General features: G+C 43.3%; 1 protein-coding gene across 2 annotated transcripts; it reads left to right on the top strand.

Moving 5' to 3' along the window:
• The first annotated feature begins 1,913 nt into the window (after nt 1-1,913).
• On the top strand, nt 1,914-10,970 carry PRDX1 (peroxiredoxin 1). Of its 2 annotated transcripts, none has more exons than XM_082228940.1 (6): nt 1,914-2,073; nt 6,332-6,448; nt 7,200-7,353; nt 7,972-8,094; nt 8,737-8,867; nt 10,478-10,970. In XM_082228940.1, the coding sequence occupies exons 2-6, from the start codon at nt 6,343-6,345 to the stop codon at nt 10,561-10,563; spliced, it is 600 nt and encodes a 199-aa protein (XP_082085066.1). In that variant the 5' UTR covers nt 1,914-2,073; nt 6,332-6,342; the 3' UTR covers nt 10,564-10,970. The 2 variants fall into 2 exon arrangements, with proteins under 2 accessions (XP_082085066.1, XP_082085067.1); XM_082228941.1 differs by having other exon boundaries at nt 1,955-2,073; nt 6,338-6,448.
• The last annotated feature ends 1,032 nt before the right edge of the window (nt 10,971-12,002 follow it).

Raw genomic sequence — 12,002 nt, 5'->3', positions numbered from 1 at the left:
AATGGCTCATGTGAATAAGACTAACTAATGAATAGCAGAGATTTTAAAATAATTAACCTTCAAATAGGAAAAATAGATTATCCAGTAACATGCCACCTCCCTGGTTACAAGGAAATATGGCACTAGTATTTTGCAAACACTGTTGATAATGTTGTTTTTGGCTGAATCAACAAAATACTGAGTTTCTGTTTGCTTGCAGTTACAGCTAAGTGACTGAAAATGTGGCTTCATTTGGCCTTGCAGGATAATGTGCACATCAATGGTTAATAATAGTATATGCCTCTGAGCGTAAAGTAACACTCTCTCACCACTAACAGCCCAAAGGTAATCTGGGATTATGGAAAAATCCACATCCAGGCAACTCCCGTTTTATAAAACCTGTTTGAACAGAACTATTGGCTATTCAGTGTTGTAATTCCAGCAGAAAACTGACAAAGCAATTTTATTCAATTTTATACTACTTACAATCAGTGCATTTTCTAGTAAAAAAATAGGTGCTAGTACTACTACAATGCAGGTGGCACTGTGGTCTAAACCACTAAGCCTAGAGCTTGCCAATCAGAAGGTTGGCAGTGAGCTCCCGTTGCTCGGTCCCTGCTCCTGCCAACCTAGCAGTTCAAAAGCACATCAAAGTGCAAGTAGATAAATAGGTACCGCTCCGGCAGGAAGGTAAATGGTGTTTCCGTGCGCTGCTCTGGTTCGCCAGAAGCGGCTTAGACATGCTGGCCACATGACCTGGCAGCTGTACGCCAGCTCCCTCGGCCAATAAAGCGAGATGAGCGCCGCAACCCCAGAGTCGGCCACAACTGGACCTAATGGTCAGGGGTCCCTTTACCCTTACTACTCATATTGTTAACAGTGTGTTGTCTGGGATGCTTGGACACAAAATGGAGAATTTTGTGTATGAATGCTGCTTGTATTCAAGATTTACAGGCCATTGTCTTTTGCTTTGTGGGACAGCAATTTTGAGTTCATTACAGAGGAAGATGGGAGACTGTAGGTAGCTATTGTTAGTCATGACGATTATATATCACTTACAGGTTCAGAAGTACTTTGATACTTCTGCTCTAGAGTAACAAAGGCAGAGGGATGTGTTTTCACTTCCTGCTTTTGGCCTTCCAGGGGGCACCTGATTGTGCATTGTGGGGAACATGATACTGGACAGGCCTTTGGTATGATCCTTAAATAAATATATTATGACTATTCCTATGTCAGCAAGGAAGAGGAGTTCAGTTGTAAATTGTATGGCAGGAACCCAACTTGTCTGAAGCAATGTACTGTACATGTCTACACCGAAAACTAAAGTTGTGAAATGAAGGATCCCATGAATGAATAGAATCCATGAGGTTTCCACATTTTTACAACAAAGGGACATGATAGTTTAAATGCCAACGTGTTACATCTATTTGAAAACGGAATTCCTTATGTGACCCAAGTTTTGCTCAAGCTCCATCTTTGTGACCGAGCTGTGGTGTTAACTGGGCAAATCCCCAAGTCCTTCCCTTTCACACAGCAAACTGTCTATTCCACATGACTTTGCATTTTCAATTCAGATCGGTTGCACAACACGGTTTCAGTGAAACGACTGCAACCACCTTCGCCGTCGCTTTGTAGTCATGCATGCTTTGCATCACCCATAAAACCCGAGTCTAATGCAACCATAACTCTGAAGCTGGAATTCACGTTTCTTCCCCTCCCCACGCGATCTGTCGAAGGGGAGGGGGCACCTTTCCCCCCCCAAAAAACCTTATCATGATCTGTGCAGTACAGTTGGCCCTGATTCACACCCACCAACTACAAAAAACAACACCCGATTCTAAAACCAGCACCACCAAAAGTTATGCTAGCGAACCAAAAGCGGCAAAATGCAAAGTCATGCTGGCGCAGCAGCTACGCCAGAAAGCAGGAGAGCCGGGAAGGAGGTGCCAACCGACAAGTTCTTGGGCTTCGTGCTCTCGCGAGAGTTGAGAAGCTATAAAACAGAAGGGGCACTGCCTGCAGGGCTGGATCTTTTTTTGTTTCGAGCCGGGAGCGGCAAGAGGATATTTGAGGAAGCGGATAATTTCGCATTAGGTAAAGCATACCTCTCTCCGCCGTCCAAAATGAGAATCTGGGCCAGGGCAGGGCTGGCCTGCAGTTCGTACAGGTTCTGTTCGTTTGCTGTAATAGAATGTGCTTCCTGATAGTGTTTTAGATTTGCTGTTTTGTGTGTCAAATTAATTGTAGACTGTTTCCTGATGGAGATCTCTGAGTTTGTGTGTAACTTAGCTGGGCTTTGCTCCCCGGCGCCTGGTAGCCCAACAGGTGGAGGGAGAGCTGAGCTGAGTTCTTCTTCGCCTCGGTTTCCTGGCGCAACAAAAGATCCCGGTTTAAAGAGGCTCGGAAGTTGGGAAGTGCAGCCTGCAGGGCGGGGAAAAGCTCTGGGTGCGATCGACGCCCGAGCTATTAAGTGAAATTGTGCTATTAAGTCAATGAACTTAAAAGGACGTCGCGGTTCTGGCCGCGCCTGCTGCTGTTGGGTTGGCCGCCGGCTCCTTCCGCTGGTCGTTTCAATGGGCTGATGGTGGGTTTGGTTGGGCACTTTATTTTGGTAGGGAGAGAAGTGGGGATGCTTGGACACAAAATAGGGAATTTGGGAGTTGGAAGGCTGCTGCCTCCGCGGGTTAGGGGCCGTTGTCTTGTGTTCCACGAAAGGTGGCAGTTTGTAAATGTAATTATAGAGTTAGATCGAGGTTGTAGCCCTGGGCTCAGGTACCTGAAAAGGTGCTACTGAGCTCCATGGAATTTAGCGAATGTGCAGTGTGTAAGCGAATTCTACAGTGTGCAAGAGAGTTGAAATGGGCGAAGGCTAGCTAGTTATGAACGAGTTTCCTCTTATCGGTTTCATTTCCATACAATTGCGTAATGGAAAACTAAACCGTTTAAAGTTAACTGCACTGATTTGAGTAGTGTTACTATTATTTTTGGCATATTGGGGGTTAAGATGATCATCTGGAACTCTGATTTGTGCACCGTTGCCTGTTTTGGGACGTACTAAGTTTATACTTGGAATACTTCTTGTGCATTACACAGCTAATCTCAAGGCTTACTTTTAAAATAACGCAGCTGTTATTTTCTTGTGCTAGAGCCAAGTTGTATGGGGAACAGTGTTAGAAACTGAGCTATGAAATCTCAGAGCTAAATGGCGCCTTAAACCTAGGTTATGGGTGCAACAACGGAATGTTTAGGCGCCCTTTTTTATAACAAGAATACAAAGCTGAAAATGAATGAACTGCAGCTAAAATATTATGTTCATTTTTCACATGGTCTAGTCCTTGCCCTAATATTCTTAAGAGGGTTTCTTCTCCAGTTGTCAGAGTAGCTAGAAGTGGAGAGGCAGAAAAAGGTCCTCCTTTCCTTCCACTCTGAATATTTATTCTGAAATCTTAGGTGCAGTACTGCACCCAGAGCTCAGAAACTGCTTACCCTAATGAAATTCCCTGTCACAAAATGCGCCTAGAACAATACAGTGGTACCCCGCAAGACGAACGCCTCGGAAGACGAAAAACTCGCTAGACGAAGGAGTTTTTCGTTTTCTTAGCCGCTTCTTAGCAAGCTCCGGGGATAGCGGGGAAACGCAGCTGCAAGGGGCAGCGGGGAGAAGATCGCTTCTCCCCGTTGCCAGCCCCGCAATCTCCGGGGACAGAGGGGAAGGCGCGCGCGCCTTCCCCTCTCTCCCCGGACCCCTTTTGAACCAAGGGGCGGCAACGGGGAGAAGCGATTCTCCCCGCTGCCCCTTCCCTTGCTTTAAAACAGGTCTGGGGACAGAGGGGAAGGCGCGCGCCTTCCCCTCTGTCCCCAGAGATTGCGGGGCAGGCAACGGGGAGAAGCAATCTTCTCCCCACCGCCCCTTGCTTTAAACAGGTCCGGGGACAGAGGGGAAAGCGCGCGGCGCTTCCCCTCTGTCCCCGGACGGTCTCCATAGGAACACATTGATTAATTTTCAATGCATTCCTATGGGAAACCGTGCTTCGCAAGACGAAAAACTCGCAAGAAGAAAAAACTTGCGGAACGAATTAATTTCGTCTTGCGAGGCACCACTGTAGGAGTTTCGAACACTGATGGGGAACTACTAAAGCCACTAAAATGTATTGTGGTTTAAAATCCCTTTTCAATTTTTTAGCCCAAGGGTCACATTCAAACATCTGGAGGCTGTACACACTTTCACATACATGTGCATGCACTCACAGAGTCAGACAACCCTCCCTATGCAGCTGATCAAGGCAGATCACCAGAAGGGGAATTATTACTCCTCATGTGGTTATCAGATTGCTCCTTTGGGAACTGTTTGCAGCCATCCTTATTAAATATGCTTAGAATGCATATTTCACATTACCTTTAATTTTTTATTTTTAATAGTTTTGCATTTTATTATATACTTACTGTATACCGCCTTGATACTTTAGCAGATGGTGGCATATAAATACTTTTATAATTTTAGTCTAGAGAGTACAGTTTTCCACTCCCCAACCCAGTTCTGCATCTAATATTTTTTTCATTTTGCCCCTGCTGCCCCATGGGTGATGGTGGGAAGGGGAAAAATGCTTGTGGGAGGGTTGGATTAGGCCCTAAACTGGAGAATAGCCACTCTTGTTCTACATAATGCTGTTAAGTTTCATGTTCCTGTTGTTAGTATAGATTATCCCTTGAAGTGTCTCTTGTTGGACAGTGGAACAGACTTTCTTGGGAGGTTGTGGACTCTCCTTCCTTGGAGGTTTTGAAGTGGAGGTTGGATGCCCATCTGTCATGGATGCTTTAGCTGAGATTCCTGCACTGTAGGGGGTTGGACTAGATGGCCCTTGAGGGTCTCTTGCAACTCTACAGTTCTGTGAATCTATGAATAAAACAAAATTGATACATTTACACTTGACTGAGTGCTTCCCTCAGTATCTTTCCAGTTTGCTTAAAGATGGCAGGATGCACACATCTAATCTTTTTCTGCTCTGTTGAGACAATTAATGTTGGAATTTAAAGGTGATTGGTATGTACTCTTGAGTCTTATTAGATCTTAAAAACTATGCTAATGCAGTGTGATGCTTGGCTGCAATCACAGTAGAAATTTGGTTGTGTTAAGGTTCAGATATTTAAAATTATGTGGCAAAATAAACTTAGTTGAATCACATATTTTAGAATGAATTTCTGGCTGCATGCATGATGGCATTTGGCCTTTTTCATCATTATTTATGCAAACCTTTGGCAGAGGGGCCCTATGACTTCTATTGTGACTTCATACTCTGCAGTTCAGCTTTGGTGGGTGGGGCCGCTTTCCTTTACCCATGTACCATATTTTTCGCCCTATAGGACGCACTTTTTCCCCTCCAGAAATGAAGGGGAAATGTGTGTGCGTCCTATGGGGCGAATACAGGCTTTCGCTGAAGCCTGGAGAGCGAGAGGGGTCGGTGCGCACCGACCCCTCTCACTCTCCAGGCTTCAGGAAGCTCTGCGCAACCTTTGGGAGCCCGACGCGAAGCCACGCCGGGCTCCCAAAGGTTGCGCAGAGCTGCCTGTGCTCCCGGGCTTCGTGCAGCTCTGCGCAACCCTCGGGAGCTCGGCGGGAAGCCACGCCGGGCTCCGAAAGGTTGCACAGAGCTGCCTGCATTCCGAAGCCTCGGACGCACTAAAGAGCGCGCCCGGGCTTCACGCAGCTCTCCGCAAGCCTGGGGAGACTGGCGTGGCTCCCTAGGCTTGCGGATAGCAGGCTGTGCTGGGGTCGGGGGAAGCTCGGGCTTCCCCCGCGCCAGCCCCGTGCCTGGGGGGGGAAATAATTTTTTTTCTTTATTCCCCCCCAAAAAAGAAACTAGGTGCATCCTATAGGGTAGTGCATCCTATGGGGCGAAAAATATGGTACGTAGTTTGAAATCAAAGAGTATGGGCGTAGCTTGCTTGCCTGAAATAACCTCTTGGGCTGAAGGCTCCCCCGTGCTGCAGAGTAGATACTGAAGGGTAAAAGTAGAGTTTACTTACTTGTACCCATGGAGTTTATAACTCAGCAGATACTGCTTAAATTAAAGCATGTGGAACATTTAACATCTGTTTTGTGTGCTACATCAATTGTGTTTTTTTAAAGTATTGAATATACAGATAGTGAAGGTTCTTTTTCTTTTGGTCCAAATACTGAGGTAATGAAATAGTTGTTCCTACCATATCTTGACAAACTTGCAGTAGTTCTCTTCAGTCCAGCACATTCTAAATTGTATTTTAAATGTATGCTAAACTTTTGCTAATGGGTTTCCTCTTCTGGGGTGGGTCATTGTAAAAGCCACAGAACCTAACAAGTTCAAACTTTCTCCAGCTCCAGTCAGAATGTCAGCAGGAGATGCTCACATTGGGAAGCCAGCCCCAGACTTTCTGGCCACGGCTGTAATGCCAGATGGGCAATTCAAAGAAATCTCACTCTCTCAGTACAAAGGTCAGTGCAATAAAGCATGTTGTATTTGTAGGCAATGGTTTACTGAGGTACTGATAAGTATGTGACATGTATAAAACCCTAACTTAACTGTCTGGACTAACAACATAACCTTCTTTGGTTCTGAAATGGAAGTTTTGTTGGCATTCACAAAAATGCATTGGATAATATTGCAAATAAGTTCTCAGAAAGTTACTAACACATCTGCATGTAGGTACCCTATTCTGTTCTAGTATGTATGTTGTCCTTGCATGTGTCACTTCTGCTAGCTTGGAAGAAAATAGTCATGACTTTTATTTGCAGCACTTCTTTTGTTTATTTGGAGATCAAGGAGAGAAGAGAGCATGGGTGGGAAACCTTCAGCCTACAGTCCAAACTAGGCTCACTAGGCTGTTTTTCTTAAACCACACCCACCTGCCCCATATGTGACCTCAGGTGTGGCAGATGCCCAGGGAGTTCAATCCTGCTTTGTGATGTATATAGCTCTCTCTTCCCCTCCCTAGTGGGCCAACTCACCTGTCAAATCAACTGGTGCCAGTATGACATCAGATGACTGACAAGTAAGGTGATCGTGTGCAAAGTTTGCTAGCCATGGTGGCAGAAGATAAACAACTGGCCTGCCATGCCAAAAAAGGGGCACCCCTGGGGTAGAATGCCACAAAGCTGTTAATGTTTGGAATCAGAAATTTGTGACTTTTGAATTGCTTCCAGCTTTGCTGTGGTGGGAATCTTAACTTGTTACCTTCTTCTCCAGGGAAATATGTTGTGTTCTTCTTCTATCCACTTGACTTTACCTTTGTCTGCCCAACTGAGATCATTGCATTCAGTGACAGATCCGAGGAGTTTAGAAAAATCAACTGCGAAGTGATTGGTGCTTCTGTCGACTCTCACTTTTGCCATCTTGCCTGGTAAGAATATTTGGACCTCAGCCTTTTTATTCTCTGGGGGTCTCCTACGTTAAAAGTTATAAGCCTGTTAAATGGGTGAAAGAAGCAGCTACCAACAAGTGACTATTGCCAGTTATTTCTTTTTTCCGCTAACCCAGCCTCATGTCCTGTGCAAGAGAGAGAAAACACCATCCTGCTCACAAATCAATTTGTGCTAGAAAGGGGGTTGGTTAAGGGTTTTGCGCCCACCCTTCACAATCCTGTTCTGATCCAGTCCTGTAGCTTTGTAAGTGTAGTCATCTTAAGTCCCTGAACTTGAGCAGCTTGAGCTGTAAACTTAGACCCAATGAAGCTGCTTCTCTGGCCATTATGGTAAGAATGGTAAGAACCATGTGGGTTTCCTTTATTGGATATTATAAGAGCAGTGTGGAACCAGACCAATAGGAAGCTGTTCCCACACCACTCCAGTAACATGCGCTTGAAACTAGACAGGAAGTTTTGGGTCACTGCCTTTTTTGCAAAGACCACTGAATCTCTTAGATATTCTGCTGCAGTCGAATGTGTAAGTGTACAGAAGGACAAGGATATTACTGAAATACTAACCTGCTTTATAAAAGCCTTTCTTCTTGTTGTTAACAGGATCAACACACCCAAAAAACAGGGTGGACTAGGCTCCATGCGTATTCCCTTGGTGTCTGACACAAACCGTGAAATTTCTAAAAAGTATGGAGTATTAAAAGAAGATGAAGGCATTTCCTACAGGTAAGGTTACCACTGCAGCCTCTTAGTGACTTGTGGTATATAGAGCACTGCATGATAAAGGTTCTAAAAGATAAAACTTAATCAGAGAGAGAAGCCCACAGAAAATAAGTGATGCAAGTTTTGAGTCAACATGCACACTTTACTAGCCCTGTTGATAAGGCTGCCCTTAATTATGAATGTCCTTTTCACTGCGAAGAGGAAAGTGAATGTGTGAATATGTGCAATCTCCGTTTGGCATCTTCCCAGATCTGCTATCAGCACCTGGGTTGAAAAACGCCAATTCAAATTTAAACTCTGTTCTTTAGAATAGTGCTAGTATCTTGTAACAAAAGACTGAACATTCAAATTAGAAGTCTCTTGAAGGGTGAAAGGTAAAGAGGCTGTACGTAGGAAGTTTTACCACATTCCTTTATGAAATGTTCTATATAGGTTTTAGTGCTTGGAATTGCAAATGAGTCTCTATATAGTTTTGCTTTTAATTTATATATAGGGTGGAAGTTGTACCAGATCTTAAGAGAACTGGTTTTGATGTTTTCAGAAGAACTAAAAGGGGACAGAACTTGGTATTGAATGCTAGCTTGTAGTTTTTTGTATTCTGCCACCATACATTTAAGTGTTTGTGTGTGTGCCTTTTCTCTTTAGGGGACTTTTCATCATTGATGATAAGGGAATCTTGCGCCAGATCACAATCAATGATCTCCCTGTTGGTCGCTCAGTTGATGAAACACTCCGGCTAGTTCAGGCTTTTCAGTTTACAGACAAACATGGAGAAGGTAAGACTGTCAAGTTCAGGCTAGGCAAGCAAGAACTGCAGTAAGTTTCTCAGTGAAAAAGGAGGATGCACTTAACAGTTCATGGTGTATCCTCTTCCCTGCAAAAGGGGATACTATGTTTAAAGAAACATAAATGTGAAAATCTAGGACTATAGTTCTCTAAAACAGTATCTCATTGATAAAAATCCAATTCTTGAGTAGCATCTTGTATGGCTAAAAAAAAGTCCAGGAATAGGTAAATAGAAATAGGCTTTTAAGAGTCTCTCTTGTTTCTAGCCATATCTACAGGACAAATAAGAGATAGTATTGACAGCTGGTGGAGGGGCAGAACATCTTTCCACCGAGAAACTAGAGTCAGAGGTAGACAGTAACTGCTGTCCCTGTAAAGACAGTATCCCATATACACAGTAGCATTTTCCCACATAAGTGAGTAGCTACTATTCATTCCCATGGGAAGAAATCTCAAATGTTGCATTTGGGGACTGTGTTAGGGAAAGCGTTGGCACCTCACATTATTTGCTTGTCTTCTCTGTGGGATTCTTGTTGAGGCCATTTCCTACAGAACATACCGTATTTTTCCATCTATAAGACACCCCCAAGTATTTTTGCAGCAACAACCAATCGCCAATCCAAACTCAGCACTATCCATATATAAGACGCTCCCTAATTTTTAACATTATTTTTTAGGGGAAAACCCTAGACTTATACGCAGAAAAATACGGTATATTTTGTGCCCCCTCAAGGCACAACATGCACCCTTTTTTCCTTCCCTGCTGCCAACAAATAAATGTCAGTTATAACCCTTATATATTACTATTCCGCCACATTGCCACCATATTGTGATATTCCCAGGCTCCCTTGCAAAGGTTTGTTTCCAGGTGGGCAGTAAGGGCATTCCTCCTTTTTCACTGAATCAAGACTTTCCTTAAAATACCTGCATCAACCACCTATTTACTTACAGAAAGCAATAGGGCTCCTCTTTTATATTCTTAGTCAATGAAATATATTTACGTTAGACTCTACCCTGACCAGAACAGTTAAAACAGAAACATGTATTTACTTAAGGAACATAACGTCCAGGACTGTGTACAGACTTTTTCATAATTTCATTTCATAATGTCTATCCTTTTCTACATATGCCTCTCATTGGCTCTCTAATCTCATTCCCATTTCATTCAGTCCCTCAAAGTGACTCTTTCAGCTGTTATTTTTCAATGGACACATAATACTAGTCTTTCACTCTCAACTCTGGCCCATATTCCATCCAACCTCCCTGCTCTCAGTCATTATTTCAGTCTTCTGTTGCTGTCAGGCATTTTTTTGGCTAGTATTTTAGATGCATAAACACTGAATCGCTTCGGTTTTTCCAAGAGGCAGCTGTCCTGTACAACTCAGGTACACAATTGCATCAAGAAGCCCATCTGTAGGAGAGGTGGGGTGGTGACTGCTGCTAGTTCCAGAAGATGACGTCAAATAGATGACAGAGCTTGTACTGATCCAAGTCATCTTGTGTGAAGTCTAGTGATGGACATAACAACTTAGTTCTTTGTATGCTGTTTTCGGTCTGTACTCCAGGAGTAACTTAAAAGTTAATATTATTATCTCCTCAGTGTGTCCTGCTGGCTGGCATCCTGGGAAAGACACTATCAAGCCTGATGTTCAGAAGAGTAGAGAGTACTTCTCCAAGCAGAACTAAATGTGCTGTGTGATTGGTTTGTTTGGTTTTTTGTACAAGGCATCTATTCTGTAACCTGTATAAGTAAAAGCAGACCTGTACTTGTCATTCCCTTTATTTTTAATAGTAAAATTATTGTGAGCTAACTGGTTTATAGTTCAGATGCCATTTATTCTGGATCAATCCAATGTACATTACTAGGACAGCTTTGGAGTAAATGGATTATGAACTGAAACATTGGTCAGTACTTAATAGCTATTGTTAATAGTAAATGTCCTTTTGATCAGAACCAGGAAAGGGAAATTGCTCCTTGTGTTATTGTGGATAAAAAGGACCAGTACCATGTATATGATTGGCCAAGGGATGCATGTAGAACTGTCGGTTTTTCTGATGTTTTGTACTGTCATTAAACTCGGGGGAAATCAGAATTTTATGTATCTAATTAATTGGGTGATCTCAGTATAGCAGGAACATGCAATAGCTCTTCTGAAAGGGCATTCTTTCTGTTAGAAAGCTTGTCTTCGTACTCCTTTGAGGGGAGATGGTATTTCTGAGCTGGGTGTGAAAAGATAATCAAATACATATCAACGTGTAAAAAACCCTAAGCTTTATTCAACCCCTGCTACATAGACTTTGTTAACCATGTTGCCAAACCCTTTTAGCCATGTAACAGATGCTGCAGCCTTCAGTCTAATAACTCATGACTTACAGACCTTCACTATCCAAAACCTGAACCGCAAGCCCAAAATCATCCATTGATCTTAGTCCTTGCATAGTCCTAATTGCCTTCCTATCAGTACTGGCTCTGATATGGTCCTTTCCCTCTCACAACATTTTGTGTACAGTGGTACCTCGGGTTACATACACTTCAGGTTACATATGCTTCAGGTTACAGACTCCACTAACCCAGAAATATTACCTTGGGTTAAGAACTTTGCTTCAGGATAAGAACAGAAATCGTGCTCCGGTGGCGCGGCGGCAGCAGGAGGCCCCATTAGCTAAAGTGGTGCTTCAGGTTAAGAACAGTTTCAGGTTAAGAATGGACCTCTGGAACAAATTAAGTACTTAACCCGAGGTACCACAGTACTTACGCAGTTCTGGAATTTCTCTACATTGTTTATTTTCTGTTTCTAAGTGTATGAACTGCCAAGTCATAGAAAAAAATAATGGCAGTATACTGTACAATAAAACAACATAAAATACAGATCAAATTACCAACAAGGAATCAAATAAATCATCTAAAAATGAGTGGAGAAAGCAACTTTTATCGGTGACAAATTATCAAAGTGGTAAGTCTTGAAACAATGTTCCAGAGCATCTGTGCTGCTACGCTAAATGTTGGTTCCCGTAGAAACCTTATCTATGTCAGGAGGGCTTCAGAAGAGTGCTGTGATCTGGCTGGTTTATAAGGGATATGGTGGTTATTTAGGTAACCTGGTAGATGTTTAGAAGCATTGGGG

The sequence above is a fragment of the Podarcis vaucheri genome (genome assembly GCF_965113315.1).
Source record: "Podarcis vaucheri genome assembly, chromosome: 6".
NCBI classification, from domain to species: Eukaryota; Metazoa; Chordata; class Lepidosauria; order Squamata; family Lacertidae; genus Podarcis; species Podarcis vaucheri.
Note: the sequence above shows the minus strand (reverse complement) of the source record. Positions and strands in the feature narration are given on the sequence as shown.

Bases quoted from the DNA above. Each gene is read 5' to 3' on its own strand.
- PRDX1 (XM_082228940.1), top strand. From the start codon at position 6,343: ATGTCAGCAGGAGATGCTCACATTGGGAAGCCAGCCCCAGACTTTCTG. The intron at 7,354-7,971 runs GTAAGAATATTT...TGTTGTTAACAG, and splicing joins CACTTTTGCCATCTTGCCTG to GATCAACACACCCAAAAAAC. The intron at 8,095-8,736 runs GTAAGGTTACCA...TTTTCTCTTTAG, and splicing joins GATGAAGGCATTTCCTACAG to GGGACTTTTCATCATTGATG.